General features: G+C 45.3%; 1 protein-coding gene across 2 annotated transcripts in view; it reads left to right on the top strand.

Moving 5' to 3' along the window:
• SCNN1B (sodium channel epithelial 1 subunit beta) overlaps nt 1–20,145 on the top strand; it is an 84,757-nt gene that overhangs the window by 47,506 nt on the left and 17,106 nt on the right. Inside the window, exons 2-4 of one of the 2 annotated variants that reach the window (XM_064295697.1) lie at nt 8,233–8,551; nt 10,690–10,963; nt 12,616–12,806. In XM_064295697.1, coding sequence (XP_064151767.1) covers nt 8,241–8,551; nt 10,690–10,963; nt 12,616–12,806 — 776 coding nt within the window. In that variant the 5' untranslated portion in view covers nt 8,233–8,240. Of the gene's footprint in view, nt 1–7,789; nt 8,552–10,689; nt 10,964–12,615; nt 12,807–20,145 lie in introns of those variants that run through there. The other variant, XM_064295696.1, reaches the window with a different exon arrangement.

Raw genomic sequence — 20,145 nt, forward strand, 5'->3', positions numbered from 1 at the left:
ACCCAGCTACCCAGAACGCTTATTCCCCAATAACCTTGAGTAATTGCAGTTTTGCTACCAAAATAAGTACAGGGGGTTTTAATGAAAGATTCTGACCTACCATTTACAGGGGTCACAAAGTCAGATGCCCACATAAGCCAAAGCAGGTAATAAAAAAGTGAGTAAAGTGGGCTGGGCGTAAGATGGTAGGGAGCGGGGAGAATTGGGGTGAACCAGGGGACTTGTGCTCTGCCAGAGGGGGCCAGCTGCCATTTAACTCCAGCAGAATGTTGCATGAACTGAAGTGGGGTTTTTTAAGCTTTATGGAGATATAATTCACCTACAATAAAATGCACCCCCATTTTAAGTGTATAGTCTGATCAGTTTTTACAAATGTAGACACCCAATTTACCACCATCCACTCAAGATATAGAACATTTTCATACCCTTGTACATCTTCCCAACCAATCCACTGTTCGCCCTAACCCCAAACAATCACTGATCTCCTCCCTGCCATTGTAGTTTGCCTTTTCTAGGGCTTCGTATAAATGGGATCATTTAGTCTGTACACTCTCTCTAGTGTCTTTTACTCAACAATGTTTTTTGTTTTTTTTTTAATATCCATCCATATTGTAAACCACTTACCATTGAGTCTATTCCAACTCATGGTGACCCCATGTGTGTCAGAGTAGAACTCTGCTCCACAGGGTTTTCAATGGCTGACTTTTCCAGAATTAGGTTGCCAGGCCTTTCTTCCAAGGTGCTTCTGGCTGGACTCAAACCTTTTGGTTAGCAGCCGAGCGTGTTAACCGTTTGCACCACCCAGGGACTCCATCCATGTTGTAGCATGTATCAATCGTTCATTCCTTGTTAATTGCCGAATAGTATTCCATCTTGTGGATATGCTGCAGTTTGTTTATTTATTCGTCTGTTGATGGACATTTGGACTGTTTTCAGTTTGGAGTTATTATGAATAAGGCTGCTATGAACATTTATGTGCACCGTCTTTGTGTGAATAAATGCAGTTTTCTCAGGCAAATAAGAGTGGAATTGCTGGGTCATGTGGTAAGAAACTGCTGAACTGTCTTCCAAAGTGACTGTACCATTTTGCATTCCAATCAGCCACGTATGGGAGTTCTGGCTGCTCCACACCCTCACTGACACTAGATGTTGTTGAACCTTCTAGTGGGTATGTAGTGGTGTCTCATCGTGGTTTTCATTTGCATTTCCCTAATGACTAAAGATATCAAGCATTTTTTCGTGTCCCTTTTTTTTTTTTAATGACTAAAGATGTCAAGCATTTTTTCATGTGCTTATGGGCCATTCATATATCTTCTTTTATAAAATGTCTTTTTAAATCTTTTGCCCTTTTTTTTTTTTTGGTTAGGTTGTTTGTCTTCTTACTGAGTTGTATGAGTTCTTTACATAGTCTGTCTTCCAGTTCTTTGTCAGATATAACAAATGTTTTCTCCTAGTGACTTGCTCTTTCATTTCCTCAACAGTGGCTTTGGAAGAACAGAATATTTTAATCGATTTAATCAATCTGTGTTTTTCTTGTATAATTCATGCTTTTAGTGTCCTTTCTAAAAAAATCTTTGCCTACCCCAGAGTTGCAAAGATTTTCTCCTATGTTTTCTTCTGGAAGTTTTATAGCTTCAGCTCTTAGATTTAGGTCTCTTCGTTCATTTCAAGTTAAGTTTTGTATAAGATGTGTGGTAGGAACTGAGATTTAATTTTTCTTATATGGACATTCATTTGTTCCAGCATCTTTTGTTGAAAAAACTATCCTTTCTGCATTGAATTACTCTGGTACCGTTGTGGGCCTATTTCTGGATTCTCTTCTGTTCCACTGAGCAATATGTCTGTCCTTACACCAATACCATGCTGCCCTAATTACTTTAGAGTAAGTCTTAATATCAGATAGTATATGTCTTCCGATTTTGTTCTTCTTTTTCAAGTGTTTTGGCTATTTTGGATTCTTTGCATTTCAATATAAAGTTTAGAACCACCTTATCGATTTCTAAAAGAAAAAAAAAAAAGTCTGCTGAGGTTTTGACTAGGATTGTCTCTGAAACTGAGCGATTGTTTTCTTTTCTAAGAAAACAGGAACAGTTGCCTACACATGTTTTTGCATTTGCTGCCAGGAACACTTAACTGCAAGCGTAGGCCAAGGTGTCGATAGCAATCTGTGACTCTGAGAAGCATGACGGTGTCCACTCTTCTGCGTCCAAAGATGGACTTAATCTTGACTTTGCTTGTTTGGGTTGGTTTAACCTGTAAGCTGACTCAAGCCCTTCTACCATAAACTGGGTATACATTCCAAACACAACCATCTACATCACCTGAGGGGTGAAAATCTAACAGGAACAATGTAAAGTTGTTGGCAGCATTTATTGATTTTCACTTGGCCAGTGACCCAAGAGAACTTGTTAGGGGTTAAGCCAGTACTTAACAAACATCGGTTGTTCGCCTACCATTGTCACAAATTTTGTTGTAGGTGATACTATTGTTTACTTAATGTTTTTCTTTAAATCCATGTTCTTTTTTTAACTTAAGGATATTTATGAACATAAAGCAGAAACTGGTATCTCTTGCCATAAATTCACTCTTAAAAATAAACCCAGTAAAAACAGAATGCTGTTGGTTTTAGCTGGACACCTTTGCCTGACAAGGTTCTGAACCTGAGGCTTCATCGTTAAACCCAGAGATTAGCAAAGGTTAGGGAGGTTTTAAGGACCTGTTACTACCAAGCTGAGACTTTCTCCCTGACCTAAACAGAACGATTAAATGAGAACTGAAAAGCGTAGATGTCAGAAGCCCTTTGTTGACTTCCTCCACACCTATTTATTAGAGCTTACTGTGCTGTTCAGGGGCAGTGGTGGTTCAGTGATAGAGTTCTCGCCTTCCATGCAGGACCTGTGTTTGATTCCCAGCCAATGCACCTCAAGCACAGCCAAGACCCCTCTGACAGTGGAGGCTATGTGTTGCTATAATGCTGAACAGGTTTCCACAGAACTTCTAGACTAAAATGGACTAGGAAGAAAGACTCAGTGATCTACTTCCAAAAATCAGCCCATGAAAACCCTACGACTCGCAATGGTCCAATTCCATCGTACATGGGGTCACCATGAATCAGTGGCCAATGGCAGCACCCTGGGGTGCTGGACTCTATAAGACAGACGAATCCCTGTTCTTTTCAAGTTTACGGTTGTGAATAATAATGTATAAGAATGAAATAACAGGTGAAGCCTGATGTATGCTAAACTCTTAATGCTTTAATGTTGTTGTTTTTATTACTCTTATTAATATTTTATGGTTTTAGAACAGGGAGTAGAAAGGTGGGAGTTGAGCCAGCCTCTGAACTTCCTGTCTTACAGCCCTGATGGCCGGGGCAGGCCCATGGACCTTGATTCCCATTAGAGAATGGTTTGGCCAGGATTCAGGAAAGGGAAGGCGAGGGATGTTACTGTGTCAGAAATTGGGTCAGCTGTGAACATGCTTGGAAAAGTTTAAAATGTGCTTAGATATGAAGGTCTTGCATTATACATCTGTCCATCTGGTGGGGTGCTGGTACTGTGACGGGCATTCGGGGATAGAGAGCTGCTACCCTCAGGGAGCTTATGAGCTCATAGGACTTAGAAGACATGGGCACAAGTAACTGCGACATAGAGTAGAACAAGGTGAGTTTCTTTTTGTCAAGATTCTAATGGTTGCAAGTGACAAACCCACAGTTTGGACCAGCATAAGCAAGAGAGAAAATTTATTGGTTTCCATAAGTGACAAGTTCAGGAATAAATGGCTTCAGGCATGGTTGGATCCAGGTGATCAAATGATGTCAGAAATCTCTCCTTCCATCTTCTGAGTCTGCTTTCCTTGGGATTGGCTTCATTCTCAGGCAGGCTTCCCAGGCCAAATACCACCATTAGCTTAGTCTTAGCTAAGAGAGGCCTTTTCCTCAGTTGTTCCAGCATTAATTACCAGAATCAAGTCCCAGTGGACAAAACTGGGTCATGTGGTCATCCCCTCAAAACTAAAGAGGAAGGCCAAGGTCTCCTTGGCAACTCACACCAACTAGACTGGGGCAAAGGGGAAGTTCACCTGAGGATAAATCAAGGGGAGAGAATGCTGAGCAAGCAGGAACTGCAATGTCCCCCATAGTGCAACCAAAGAGACAGAGGCTCTCAGAGCAGGGACAGCTTCATGAAGGACGTGGCCTTTGGCCTGGACCTTGAAGGTCAAATACAACTGGGATTTTAGGGATGGGGCTGGGGTGCTCCTGCTTTCTGTGGTAGGGAGGGGAGGCAGAAGGGGAGGAAACTCATTTTCTCACTTTTTTTAGAGAACCCACCAAGTGCAAGGTTCTGTGACAAGTGTCTTGGTTAATCCTCACAAGAACCTGTCTCCATGTACAGATGAGAAGCAGAGTCTTGGAAAAGTTAGATCTTCCTCAACAACAGACAGCAGGCACCAGATACCCCCTGGAGCCATCCTCACCCACTCTGGTGTATCATCTACACAGCAGCTGCAGTGCTCTTTCAGACCAATATCCTTTATGAACATAGATGCAGAAATCCTCCACAAAACTCTAGCAAACTGAACCCAAGAGCAATATTAAAAGGATTATACACCATGATTCAAGTGGGACTTATCCCAGGAATGCAAGGGTGGTTCAACATTAGAAAATCATTCAATGCAATACACCACATTAACAGAAAAGAACCACGTGATCATCTCAATCAACGCAGAGAAACATTTGACAAAATCCAATATCCTTCATGATAAAAACACTCTGCAAGCTAGGAATAGAAGGGAAATTCCCCAATATGATGAAGGGCATTTATGAAAAACCCATAGCTAACATCATACTCAACGGAGAAAAACTGAGACCTTTCCCCTTAAGATCAGCAACAAGACAAGGAAATACTAGTACTGGAAGGCCTAGCCAGAGCAATCAAGCAAGAAAAACAAATAAACGGTATTTAAATTGGGATGGAAGAAGTAAAACTATCCATTTTTGCTGATGACATGATCTTATATATAGAAAACCTCAAAGAATCCACAAGAAAACTGCTAGAACTAATAAACAAATTCAGCAAAATGGCAGGATACAAGGGCAATACACAAAAATCACTTGGGTTTCTATATATCAGCAATGAGCATTCTGAAAAGAAAATTAAGGAAACAATTTCGTTTATTACAGAATCTGAAATAATAAAATCCCTAGGAATATGTTGAATAGGTGTATGATCTGCTGTGCATATTTTCACCCAAAAAACAAAAAAATTCTGAAAAAGAAAAAAAAAGCTAGGAATAAATTTAACTGAAGAAGTGAAAGAAGTACACACAAAAAAAACTATAAATCGTTACTGAAAGAAATTAAAAAAGACCTAAATAAATGGAAGGACATTTGTGTTTATGGATTGGAAGACTTAATAGTGTTAAGATGTCAGTATTACCCAAAGGAAGCTATAGATTCAATGCAATATCCATCAAAATTGCAATAGCCTTCTTAGCAGAAATGGAAAAATCAATCCTCAACTATATATGGAACTACAAGGAGGCCCAAATAGACAAAGCAGTCTTGAAAAAGAACAAAGTAGGAGAACTCACATCTCCCAATCTCAAACATATTAAAAAGCTACAGTAATCAAAACTCTAGGACTGGCATAATAATCGACGTATTGATTAACATAATAGAATTGAGAAATAAACTCGCACATCCACGGTCAATCAGTTTTCAACAAGGGTGCTAAGTCCATTCAATGGGGAAAGAATAATCTGTTTAATAGATGGTGCTGGAACAACTGGATTTCCACATGCAAACAAATAAAGCTGGATCCATACCTTACACCATATATGAAGAGCCACTCAAAATGGACCAAGGGTCTAAATGTAAGAACGAAAAACACAAAACTCTTAGAAGAAAACATAGGGGTAATACTTCAAGACTTAGTATTAATGAATTCTTAGATATGACACCAAAGCACAAGCAACAAAGTCTAAGGTAAATAAATGGAACTTCGTCAAAATTTGAAAATTTTGGTCATTAAAGGACATTATCAACAAAGTGAAGAGACAACCTACACGATGGGAAAAAATTGGGAGGAACCATATATCTGATAATGGTTTAATCTCCAGAATATATAAAGAACTTTGCAACTTAACAAAAAGACAAACAATCCAATTAAAAAATGGGCAAAGGACTTGAGTAGACATTTAACCAAAGAAGAAATACAAATGGCCAACAAGCACACAAAAAAATGTTCAATATGATTAGCCATTAAGGAAATGCAAATCAAAACCACAATGAGATACTACTTTACCCCCATTAAGATGGCTATGTTTAAAAAAAAAAAAGAAAGAAAACAACAGATGTTGGTGAAAATGTGGAGAAACTGGAACTATCATCTATTACTGATGGGAATATATGGCCACTGTGGAAAACTGTGTGGAGGTTCCTCAGAAAGTTAAACATAGAATTACCATATGATCCAGCAATTTCACTCCTAGGCATATACCCAAAAGAATCAAAAGCAGGAACACAAACAGATACACGTGTACACCAATGCTCACGGTACTCAAGAAGTGGAAACAACCTAAATGTCCGTCAACAGCTGAATGCATAAACTAAACGTGATACATATGTACAGTGGAGTATTACTCAACCATGAAGAGAAATGAAGTCCTGATTCATGCTACAACATGGATGTACCTTCGAAACATTATGCTGAGTGAAATAAGTCAGTCACAAGGACAAATATTGTTTGATCCCACTTAGATGAAATATCTAGAATAGGCAAATGTATGGAGAACAAAGTCTATTAGCAGTTACCAGGGGTAGAAGGGTGGGGGGAAAGAGGGATTCATTGCTTGGGAGACATTGAGCTTCTGTTAAGGGTGATGGAAAAATTTGGAAATGGGTAGTAGTGATGGTTATACAACATGATGAAAGCAATTAATGTCACTGAATTGTACATGTAAAAAAATGTTGAAATGTCAAATTCTTGTTATATATATATATATATATACACACACATACGCACCACCACAATTTAAAAAGTTAATTTTTTTTTAACCCAGATTTGATAGCATCACACCCCCATGACTCCAAAGATTCTAGTTTTCTTAGAATGGAAACCCAAATCCTTAACATGGCCACAAGGCTCTGCATGGCCTGGCTCTGCTCACCTCCCCAGGCTCCCTCTCACCTCAGAGCCTTTGCTAGAGCTGCCCCTCCACCAAAATGCCTTTCCCCTCTACCGCTCCTCTTCACCAGCTAAGTCTTCTTGTCCTTTAACACTCACCTCTGCCCTCACTTCTCCAAGGACTCTCAGACTCAGTCAGTTCTCCTTTTTTTAAAAGCAAGAGCTGATACTAGGTGCCAGGCATTAACCTACTCTCTACATAGTTTCCCTCATTTAGTCTTCATAATAACCCTATGAAGTGGAGGCTATTATTATTCCCATTGTACAGATGAAGAAACTGAGGCACAGGGTAGGGGGAGTAAAGTGACTTGCTCAAGGTCACGCAGCTGTACGTGGCAGAGCTGAGATTCAAAGCCAGACAGTTCAGCTCAGAGCCTTTATTCTTAACCTCTGCCCTTTACTGTCTCTAGGATCTCAGGGCACAGGGTCCCAAGCCTTCCTATCACATTTTATAATTATGCACTTTTTGATGGCTTATTTGATTAACATCCATCTTACCCACTCACCACTGTATAATAATAATAGCTAAGATATCGAGCACTTAGTCTGTGATAGGTGTTGTACTTAGCACGTTTGTGCATCCCCTAATTTCACCCTCTCAACAATCCTGTTAGATACAATTACTATCCCCACTTTATACATGGAGAACCTGGGTTGTTGAGAATCTAAGTAACTTTCCTGTTAGGCTGGAAATTCCCAGAAGGAAGAAACCTTCTGTGTTTTTCTCATCATTGAGTCCAGAAGTACTAGTTGCATGCCTGGCATACGGTAGGCACTCAATAAATGGTTGTTGAATGGATGGGTAGATGGATAGGTGTGTGAATGGATGGGTGGAGGGAGGGAGGGAGAAAGGGATGGTGGAGGGAGAGAAAGAGTGGGGAGGAGAGGAGGAAGGGAGAATGGACTGACGGACAGGTGGATGGGTGGCAGGAAGGAGTGGAAGGGCTGGGATGTCTGTCTCCAATGTCCATCCTCTGCCACAGTTGGGACGACCTCAGAAGCAAGGCTGGCATCACATCTTATGTGGCTTTCCTGTATCTCTGTGCAGGTGCCACCATGCAGGTGAAAAAGTACCTGCTGAAGTGCCTGCACAGACTGCAGAAGGGCCCTGGCTACACATACAAGGAGCTGCTGGTATGGTACTGCAACAACACCAACACCCACGGCCCCAAGCGCATCATCTGTGAGGGGCCCAAGAAGAAGGCCATGTGGTTTGTGCTCACCCTGCTGTTCACCTCCCTTGTCTGCTGGCAGTGGGGTGTCTTCATCAAGACTTACCTGAGCTGGAAGGTCAGCGTCTCCCTCTCCATAGGCTTCAAGACCATGGACTTCCCCGCTGTCACCATCTGCAACGCCAGCCCTTTCCGGTAGGTGGTCCCTGGAGCGCTCAGCTAGGCTCAGCAGAAAAAAAAAGCAAACCAAACTCATTGCCCTTGAGTCAATTCTGACTCATAGCGACCCTACAGGACAGAGTAGAACTGTCCCATAGAGTTTCCAAGGAGCACCTGGTGGGTTCAAACTGCTGACCTCTTCGTTAAAAAGCAGCCGTTTAACACTTAATCACTACGCCACCAGGGTTTCCCACCTCAGCAGAGAGGGCTCTTTTTTCCCTTTTCTTCATTTTCTGATTTTCTTCCATCTTTTTTCCTTCCTTACAGCTTTCTTTTCCTTCCTTTGCTTTTCTTTCTCTTTTCCTCCCCTACTTTCTTTCTCCATTTCCTTCTCTCTTTATTCCTTTTCTTACCTTCTTTTCTTTTCCTTCTTCCTTTTCTTTCTTTCCTTCCTTTCTCTTCCTCCCTTTCACTTTTGCAGCAAGTAAAATTCGAAACTCATGAACTCCCTAGATTTAGAGAACCTCAAAAAGTATCAAGTTCCTGTCTTCAGGCATAAGGAGACCTGGTGGTACAGTGGTTAAGTGCTCTGTGGCTAACTGAAAGATCAGCTGTTCAAATCCACTAGCCACTCCTCGGGAGAAAGATGTGGTAGTCTGCTTGCATAAAGATTACAGCTTTGGAAACCCTATGGGGCAGTTCCACTCTATCCTGTAGGGTCGCAACGAGTCGGAATCAACTCAATGGCGATGGGTTTGGGTTTTTCGTTTGCTGATTGTCTTCAGGTATGCCAACACCTATGTATTTATTCAATATGTATTTATTGAGCACCTACTATATGCCAGGCACTGTTCTACGCACTAGGAATACAGCAGTGAACAAAACAAAGTCCCTGCCCTCTTCACAGCCTAGCAGAGAAAACATTTTTTTTTCACAAATATTGAATTCATTATAATTGTGATTTTTTTTTTTAATTTTGACTATATGACAAGTGCTTGTGATCTGCCAGGCAGTGTGCTGAGTGTTTTTTTTGGGGGGGGGGGAGGGTAATTGCTGTAATTCTAATCCACACAACCATCCTAGGGGTAGGCACTACTGTAGCAGCCCCAGTTTACAGATGACGAAATGGAGATTCAGAGAGGCGAGCGAACTTGCCCAGGGACACATAGTGGGCAACTGCAGGATTTGAACCCAGGCCTAGTTTGACTCCACAGTGGGCAGTTTTCAACCATTCTACCTTGTTCTCCCTTCCCCACTTGATGACAAGGCCCATGAAGGGGACATACAAGGAGACCCAAACCAGTTAGGATTGGCTAGAGGCAGAAGATACTAGAACCCAACCCCACAGCCCCATTGGCCTTCCCTCCTGAATCTGGTTCCTGTTCCCAAAATTGCTCCTTGAGATCTAGCACCCTCAGGATCATACACATGCCACTCCTCACAATGTTCTCTATTCCCTCCTGGAAGGAGGGTCTCAGAACTCCTCCTCCCCCTAAAACCAAACCCATTGCCGTCGAGTTGATTCTGACTCATAGCGACCCTACAGGACAGAGTAGAACTGCCCCATAGAGTTTCCAAGGAGTTGCTGGTGGATTCGAACTGCTGACCTTTTGGTTGGCAGCCGGATGCTCTGGATGCCCCCTGGAGCCCACTAAACCCAGGTTCCAATCTCAGTTTTACCCCTTATCAGTAGGGCGATCTTGGAGATTCCTAAGAAGTCCGAGTGCCTCAGTCTCCTCACCTCTGTATGGGGAAAATAATAGAGCTGTGATAAAGATGAAGTAAAATAGTACACAGAAAGCCCCTACCACCTGGCATGTGGTAACAGTCAATAACCATGAGTTGTTATGATTCCTCCCTACTAGAATGTGAATTTCATAAGGAAGGAGACCCAGGCTGTCTGCTACTATATCCTCTATGCCTTGCCAGTACCTGGCACATAGTAGGTGCTTATTAAATACTTGGTGAATGAGTGAATGGGTGGGTGGTAGGATGCATGCATGGATGGATGGATGGAGAGATGCATGCTTGGGCAGGGCATTCTTCTTATACAAGGTGGCAGCCACACTGGAGGCAGAGAGCATTCCAGATTCTAGTTGTCCTGCCCACCAGCATGACAGGCATCAAGAGGCAGTGGCCCTTTATCCCTCCGACCGGGCTTCTTCCCCACGCAGATATTCCAAAGTCAAGCATTTGCTGAAGGACCTGGACGAACTGATGGAAGCGCTCCTGGAAAGGATCCTGGCTCCCGAGTCAAGCAATGCCAGTGCCACCAGGGCCCTGAACTTTACCATCTGGAACCATACACCCCTGGTCCTCATCGATGAGCGAAACCCCGACCATCCAGTGGTCCTCGACCTCTTTGGGGATAACTACGCTGGCTCAGCAAGCAGCAGCTCAGCACCAAAAATCCATAATGCCCAGGGGTGCAAAGTGGCCATGAGACTAGTAAGTAGTTCCCGGGCACATGCCAAGCCCTGGGCTGATGGGAGTTTCCTTTCTTGAATAACTTGGGTCTTGCTGAGGGAAAGGCAGGCTGGGAGCCACTGCCCATTTATTTGTTTGCAGAACTTTTTAAAAAATAGAAGTAGGTGGTATGTTAGTCAAGACTCTTTTGGATGCAAATGACCCAGCTCAAAGTAGCTTAAGCAAATAGGAATGTTCACATAAATGAAAAGGCCAGGGATATAGTGAGTTCAGGTGTGGCTGGAACCAGGTGCTCCAGTGGTGTCATTAGGACTCATGTCTCTCCGTCTCTTGCTTCAGCTTTTCTCTCTATTGACTTTACTCTCTGGTAGGCTCTTTTTACCTGGAGTGCCCTGGTAATGCGAGGCTTATATCACACCCACAGACTCAGCAACCTCCATGGAAAGAGCTCCTCTTTCCCAACACCAGACCAGTTCCCTTCGAGTCAGTTCTGACTCATGGCAACCCCACGTGTGTCAGAGCAGAGCTGTTCTCCATAGGGTTTTCAGTGGCTGATTTTTTGGAAGTAGATTGCCAGACCTTTCTTCCAAGGTGCCAGGTAGGCTCAAACCTCCAGCTTTCAGTTAGCAGCCAGACATGAACTGTTTGCATCGCTCAGGATAAAAATCAGCTGTTGAAAGCCCTCTGGAGCAGAAGGCCAAGTCTGTGCTGTGTCTGTGTGGTGGCCTGCATTTCCTGATGGGCTGGCTATGGTGACAGGGAAGGGCGCTCTGCATTTCCTGAAGGCTCAGGCCTGCCTGTCTCTCCCAGAGTGGAGGAGGAGAGTCTCTTGACTCTCTGTGGCTCACACAGGCTCGAGGGGCACCGCGTCTGGATATCTTGGGAAGGGGCTGGGACCGTATCTATCAGGAGGAAAGGGGTAACAGGAGTCATCAGGGTCTGTGCCTGTATACGTGGCCATGTGAGTATCAGTGTGGTGGCGACTTGTATGAATCTAGGTATATGGGGGAAGGGATGGATATGTTTATAAGGAACCCTGGTAGCACACTGGTTAAGTGCTCACCTGCTAACCGAAATGTCAGTGGTTCGAGCCCACCAGCTGCTCCGCAGGAGAAAGATGTGGCAGTCTGCTTCCGTAAAGATTTACAGCCTTGGGAACCCTATGGGGAGCTCTACTGTGCCCTATAGGTCACTGTGAGTTGGAGCTGACTTAGTGGCAACAAGTTTTGGATGGATATGTGTATGCTGTTTGTGACCATGATATCATGTGGCTATGGATGTCAGAAAGTGGGCATCTGTCTGCATCTACGTGTGACTGTGTGTGTGTGTGTGTGTGTGTGTGTATGCGTATGCACGCACACTCATATTTACAGCAAACACTTACACAGCCCTGTTGTGCATAGTGGTGGTTATGGGGCAGTGCTGGTGGCTGTGAATGTGAGTCTCCATGACCATAATCTCGTGTGTGAGGCAGAAGTGAGTATAAGTGTAAATACATCTCCCACGTGCCGAGCAACCGGTAGCCCCAGCACCAAGGTGCAGACAGAGGAAGGGCAGCTGGCCAAGCGCTGCCCTTGACCTACTGGGACCCTTGAGTAGTGACTGGGGTGGGCAGAGGCTGGGGCCCTGCCAGCAGCCCCCGCACCCACAGGAACCCTTCTCGGTCTCCACAGTGCAGCTTCAACGGGACTGTGTGCACCTTCAAGAACTTCACTAGCGCCACCCAGGCGGTGACGGAGTGGTATGTCCTGCAGGCCACCAACATCTTCTCCCAGGTGCCGAGAAAGGAGCTAATAACGATGGGCTACCCTGGCAAGCAGCTGATCTTGGCCTGCCTGTTCGGGGCGGAGCCCTGCAGCTACAGGTGAGCACCCAGCCAGCCCCCTCCTCTCAGAGACTGGAGAGTGTTGAGGCTAGGAACCCAGATTGCCAAAGTTCAAATCCTGGCTCAGCCACTTACCAGCTGTCTGCACCACAGTTTTCTGTGTCTCAGTGTCTCGGGCTGGGTCTCCTGGAAGCTGAGCCTGAGACTGGGATGCATTAAAGGCTCCATGATGCACTGAGTGAATCTAGGAAAAATGTGTAAGGAAAGCAGGATTTGTGGAAAGAGCAAGGACGTGGTCTCAGATGAAGTTTAGCCTCGGGTTGATCCTCCCTTGAACAAGAGAAAACCAGTTGCCATGGAGTTGACTCTGACTCACGGAGACCCCATGTATATTAGAGTAGAACTGTACTCCATAGGGTTGTCAGTGGCTGATTTTTTGGAAGTAGATTGCCAGGCCTTCCTTCAGAGGCACCTCTGGGTGAATTCAAACCTCCAACCTTTCCCTTAGCAGGCAAGCACATTAACAGTTTGCACTACCCAGGGACTCCAGGGCTGGCCTTTTGTACCCCCACATCAGCCTGTGGGCTCTCTCCAGGAGGCTGGGGTAGGGTATCCTAAGTTCCCAGGCAAGGAGGCCATCATCAGCCCAGGGTGGTCCCAGGAGAAGGGGACGCTGAGAGTTACCAGCCTCCACCCTCAGCACCTGGGGTATGGGTACACCAGCCCAATGCAAGGGATCTGGGGTGAGGGCACCCCAGAATCTACCCTCAGTTTTTTCATCTCTAAAACAGGGACAATAATCGTACTTACCTCACAGAGTTGCTGTGAAGAGTAAATGAGTCGGCTTATGTCAGCACTCAGAAGAGGGCTATGTTTAAGTGTTTGCTGTAAATATTATTTTTCCCTAACCACTCTGAACATTCAGAGGATGGCAGAATGCGGGCAACGTTAGCCCAGAAAGTCTGGTTCTTCTTGTAACTAACTAGTCCACAGATTCCCACGTCCTTTGCCTCCCTGGCTCCTAACAAACCAAACCCAGGCAAACTAGAGTACAGGCAGTCCCCAGGTTACGAACAAGATCTGTTCCTGTGTCTTTAAGTCAAATTTGTATGTAAGTCGGCACAGGTGCATACAGTAACCCCGGGAACTGCCTGTACTGGAAACCAACAACCAGACTGCAATTAAAGAGAATGTTGACACATTGTGAAAAAAGTAACTAATGTCACTGAACACTTTGTGTAGAAATTATCAAATGAGAACCTAATTTGCTGTGTAAACTTTTACAGAAAAAAAAATATATGTGTATTTTTTAAATCCTGGGCCTAGGAGCCCAGTTCTGTCCACACCTCCTGTGGCACCACACGACTGGCAGGAGCACATAGGTAGGGAGGTGGCGAACAGCAAGGGCACTGCAGAAACCCCAGGGCCCTAGCCTGCCCATGGCAACACCTCCAGGTGTGGGAGGGGCTGGGCCACACCTGCCTTGCCCCCTCACCCCCTCACCGCACCCCCACCCACCACCCCCAACTTCAGCCTGTCCAGTTCCCTAGAGTTGCTGGCGTCCTACTGCTCTGAAGCTTCAAATTCTCCCACTCCAGTCCTCTGGGAGAAGGTCTTCTTGCTGAGTCTCGCTGCTTTGGGCACATGCCAGGCTTCAAGTCTCACCCTCCTGGGACCATGGTGTTGCCTTGTGTTCTGTTGACAAGCCTAAGCCCAGCTCTCTCAACTCATGAACCTTCAGGAACCTCTATTGAGAATCTGCTGAAAGCTATGGACTCTGTGCCCCCTAAAACAGGCAGGCATCTTATATGTAATGTCAGGGAATTCGAGGCCCGTCAAGCAGGGCACTTATGGCCCTTTTGTTTTAATTATGGCCTAGAAGTAGAAGGGAGTTTTTCCTGGATGGTACAAATGGTTAAGCTCTAGATTACTAACCAAAAGGTTGGTGGTTCGAAGCTACTCAGAAGAAAGGCCTGGCAATGTGCTTCTGAAAGGTCACAGCTACGAAAACTCCATGGAGCACAGTTCTACTGTGACATATATGGGTCCACCATGAGTCAGAGTTGCCTTAATGGCAACTGGTTACAGGTAGAAGAATTACAAGATGGCACCCAGGCTGATGGGACATGCCTTGTGGACTACTGCTTAGCCCCTGGTTGCAGGCTGAATTTCAACCCCCAGTTCCTTGGCCAGGAGCCTTTGTGACGAGCACACCTGTCCACCCCTGCCTGACAGCCCTGCCATAAGACTGGGGATACCCAAAGTGTAAGGTACACAGACTCATCTCTACTCAACTAAAAGAGAGAGATGTAATACTGTAATTTCAAATATATGGCCCACTGCTCAGTAAGAGTATGTCCTGGAGTTAGAGTAAGGGGGAAACTAGGAAAATTAGGATCTGCTAAGATCTGCTGTCAGGCCCCAGTGTGTGCCCCTCCCCACTGGGCAGGATCCCAGTGTACAAACACACACCTTTTGTATGCAGCATGGGCCCTAAACCAAGCAATGCCATAGGCTGCTCCAGAGCTGGATTCAGCTAGACTGGGCTGGACCAACTGGGGGATGGTATATGTGTTGCCAACATGGTGCCCCTCAAAGGGAGTCTCATATAGACTGAGGGTGAGGGATGGATGGTCCCCAAAAGGGAAAGTGTTAGCAGAAAAATGGGGAATGGGTCACTGATGGACAGGCAAAACCTCTGGTATTGGCCATATAGCCTCTGTGGTGTGGCCATGGCTGAGGAGACAGTTTAATGAAGGAGTCAAAGACTTGGGCTCTGGGTTCAAATCCTAACTCTAGCTTATACTGTGTGACCTTGAATGAGTGTCTTAGCCTTGCCGTGCCTCAGTTTTCCTCCTCTGTAAAATCAGGGTAATCATAGTGCCTACCTTATAGGGTTGTTTTTAATATTGAATGAGTTAATACACATAAAGGGCTCAGTAGTGCTGGGCTTATTAAGTAATAGTTGTTACTATTACAGTAAAACCTGAGAAAGCCGAAAACTGTGTAAGGCAGAAACCTGTCAGAAAAACTCAAATATTTTCCACAAAGAGAGAGCGATAGAATTGGTAAGACTGCACCCTGTCAATAGTGGAAAACTTGCAGGATCCAGAAAAACAAGTCAGTGCTGTATAGTTCCAGCTCTCACAGGTTTCACTGTATTAGACCCACATTTGACAAGGAACACAAATTCAATAATGCTGCTGGCATTTTTGAGCCCTGTCTACGTGCCAGGGACTATTCTAAGCCCTTTGAAGCCCCAAAACCAAACCCTCTGCCGTCAAGTCGATTCCAGTTCGTAGCAACCCTATAGGACAGGGTAGGACTGCCCCATAGGGTTTCCAAGGCTGTAATCTTTACAGACTTCTGCAGAGCGACTGGTGGGTTTGAACCACCAACCTTTTGGTTAGCAGCTGGGTGCTTTAGCCACCATGACACCAAGCCTCCTTATTCTAAGCACTTATATGTATGTAAAACTGTTTTAACACTGACAACAAACCCTTGAGAAAGATACTATTATTTCTCCATTTTAGAGATGATGAAACTGAGGCCCAGAGAGGTTAAGTTACATGTCTGGGGTCACACAACTAGTAAGTAGAAGAACTAGGAGGTATGACCAGCTGTGTGGGCACCCACCCCACGTCACTGTACCACCGCATAAGAGAATGACATTATCATCGTCCCTCTCTGCCCACCTTCTCACTAACCTATTTCCCCAGCCCTTGGCAGCTGTGAGTAAAAGGTGCCACCCAACCCCCTGGAGCAGAAACCTCACAGTCAACCCAACTCCGTGCTCTCCCTCACTCTCGCAGCCAGCTGGTCACTCACCTTGCTGAGTCAGCCTCTGATCCAGGGAAGTGCCTCTCTGCCCTCCCCAGTGCTGCCCTCCCAACACTAGCTCCTGCTTCCTCTCCTTCAGACTCCATTCTTTCCCCCTTGGACTCAGACCTGCCACTGAGGAATCTTGCAAAGAAAAATAGGTCACCTTGTTGGCTCCCTGTGTCCCAAGGCAGAGCTGAGAGTTTCCGGGGTTGTCTGTGTGCCAGGGGCTGAGGGTTTCACGGGAGTCACAGTCACATCCAGTCTCCACATAATCTTTGGAATAAATACAATGATTATCCCCATTTTACAGATGAGGAAAACAGAAGCAGAAGGAGATAAAATGATTTGACGAAAGACACAAAGCTAGTCAGGTGTCAGAACCGAGACTCCACAGCCCATTGGCTCCAGTTACTTGACCAGGCTATACTCTGTGTTGACACCCTTCTCTCCTCCCGGGATTCCGTCTCCTTCTCCTCTGAGAGAACATCTCAGCATTCCCTTCTCCTGCTAGGGGAGCTGGGGGGCATTTGTAGAAAAGCGTGCTGGCCTTGGAATCAGGCATAGTTCCAACCCTACCTTGGCCACTTGTAGGCTCTGCCTCCTTGGCCAAGTCACTTCTCTCTGAGCCTTAGTTTCCTTGTCTGTAAAATGGACCAATTACGCTATTTGCTTCAGAGGGCTATTGAGGAAATTAGACAAGATGGCACATGTCGAGGGCTTGAAACCAAAAAACCAAACCTGTTGCCGTTGAGTCCATTCTGACTCATAGCGATGCTATAGGACAGAGTAGAACTGCCCCATAGGATTTATAAGGCTGTAATCTTTACGGGAGCAGACGGCCACATCTTTCTCCCATGGAGCAGTTGGTGGGTTCCAACCGCTGACCTTTTGGTTAGCAGCCAAGCACTTAACCACTGTGCCACCAAGGCTCCTTTGTCAGGGGCTTAGCACATGACAAATAATCAAGCAGCAGCAGCTGCAAGTGGTTGTGCTGGTGAATGGTTTGGTGTATATTTTCACCACAACAAAAAAAAGGAGAGGGGAGGGGGGTGGGGGGGAGCAGCTTCACTATTAGGGAAATATGGGGCACGTATGGACCCTGACACAAAACTGCGTGGGTTTATATCCCAACTCTGTGTGTTGCTGGGCATGCTACTTAACCTTTCTGTGCCTCAGTTTCCTCATCTAGAGAATGAGGATAGTGAAATGACCTCATAGGGCTGTTGTGGGGACTAAATGGTTAATATATGTAAAGTGCTTAGAACTGCCTGGCCCATGGTAAGCAACACGTAAGCTTTTTTTTCTTTTATTTTAATTTTACATGTTTTAGGTGAAAGTTTACAGCACAAATTAATTTCTCATTCGAGAAATTTATACACGAATTGTTTTGTGACATTGGTTGCCATCCCCGTAATGTGTCAGCACTCTCCCCCTTTCCCTTTCCACCACAGGTTCCCTGTGTCCATTCGCCCAGGCTTCCTGTCTCTTCCTGTCTGTGCTTTTGAGCAGGTGTTGCCCATTTGGTCTTGTATACTTGATCGAACTGAGACGCGTGTTCCTCACGTGTGTTATTGTTTTATAGGCCTGTCTGCATAAGCATTTTTTAAATCAGCTTGTTATTCTGGAATCATTTTAGATTTACAGAAAAGCTGTGAAAGTAGTCCGCAGAGCTCCTGTGTACCCCTCACTCAACTGCCCGTATCGTCAACATCTCACATCACTGTGGTACATTTGTCAAAACTAAGAAACCAGCAGGGACACATCCTTCTAGCTAAACTTGACACTTTATTCAGATTTCACCCATTTTCCCCAGGCTCATTCCACGGCCCCATCCAGGAGGCCATGTTTCTCTTAGTCCTTGTGTCTCCTTAGTCTCCTCAGATCTATGACAGTTTCTCGGTCTTTCCTTGGTTTTGATGACCATGACAGTTTTGGGAAGTACTGGTCAAGTACTTTGTAGAGTGTCCCTCAATTTGCGTTTGTCTGTTTTTCCCACGGGAGCCCTGGTGATGCAGTTTGTCTGCTAACCAAAAGGTTGGTGGTTCGCACCCACCAGCTGCTCCAAGGGAGAAAGACAGTCAGCTTCCATAAAGGTTTACAGTCTCAGAAACCTTATCGGGTAGTTCTACTGTCCTGTAGGGTCACTATAAGTCAGAATCGACTCGACAGCAACGGGTACTGTTTTCCCATGGTTAGACAGGGGCGCATCATATCATATCAGGGGTGCACGACACCCCTGGTGATGGTCACCTTCATCACTTGGTTAAGGAAGTGTTTGCTGGGCCTCTCCACTACAACGTGTCTATTCTCCCCTTTCCACGCTGTGCCCTGACTCACTAAGTCCAGTCTAACTGGGGGGCGGGGTGGAAGGGGCTTAAGTGTCCCTGTCCTGGAGGGGGTATATATCTTATCTGTAATTCTTCTGTGGGAAAGATTTGTCTTGTCTCAATTCATTTATCTATTCGATCATTTCTTTGTTCTAGTGTGAAAAAAACAAAAAAACATTGCCGTGAAGTCGATTCCGACTCATAGCAACCCTAAAGGACAGAGTAGAATTGCCCCACGGGGTTTCCAGGGAACGCCTGGTGGATTTGAACTGCTGACGTTTTAGTTAGCAGCCGTAGCTCTTGATCACTACACCACCAGGGTTTCTTATGAACTGGGGTATATTTGTCTTATACACTGGGTTGTAATCCAATACCACATTATTTTCTTGCTCAAATTCTTCCCCCTTTGGCCACTGGCAGTCGGCTCCTGTGGCTGTTTGACCATGTCCTTATCCATTTGTTTGAGCATTTCCTTGCTTTTTGGCATTAGACGATGCTCCAGAGCTAGAATCAGACAGTTGTCCAAGAAGCCCTGGGAGTATATAAGCATTTATTATTATTATTATTATTACTACTACTACTACTACTATTATTACTTTAGTTGGAGCCTTTGTGGCACAGTGGTTAAGCACTCGATTGCTAACCAAAAAGGTCAGCAGTTTGAATCTACCAGCCACTCCTGGGAAACTCTATGGGGGTATTCTACTCTGTCCCATTGGGTCACTATGAGTCGGAATTGACTTGACGGCAACAGGTTTGGGTTGGGTTTTATTATTACTTCAGGGATTACCCAAATAGCTTGTGCCCCAGGAAGCCTTCCCTGGCCCCTGGCCTGCATCTGGGCCACACAGTATGGCTGCTGCTATACTGCTTCCTGCTTCATCGTCTGTTGTGGAAAGTGTGCAGGCCTTTGGGCCCAGCCTTGCCCCAGGAAAGGTGTGTGGAGAGAAAAATCTGACTTGGGGGCTGGAGGCAGCTGTGCTGGGAGCAGCCTCTTGGGGTAAAGAGCGTTGTCAACAAGCAAATGGTTGGCACGTACAGCAAGACCAAGAACACTGCCCTGGGCAGGAGAGGATCCAGCCTCACCCTGCCAGCCTCATACTCCTGGGCTACCCGTCTAGATTGTTTCTTGGGAACACTGTGTCCCCACGCCCCTAGGGTGGGGTCACTCCTCCAGAGCAGTGCCCGGCTTGAGCTGGTTTGCCTGCACTGTGCCTTCCCATGGCCAC

Source organism: Loxodonta africana, chromosome 12 (genome assembly GCF_030014295.1).
Source record: "Loxodonta africana isolate mLoxAfr1 chromosome 12, mLoxAfr1.hap2, whole genome shotgun sequence".
Lineage (NCBI taxonomy): Eukaryota > Metazoa > Chordata > Mammalia > Proboscidea > Elephantidae > Loxodonta > Loxodonta africana.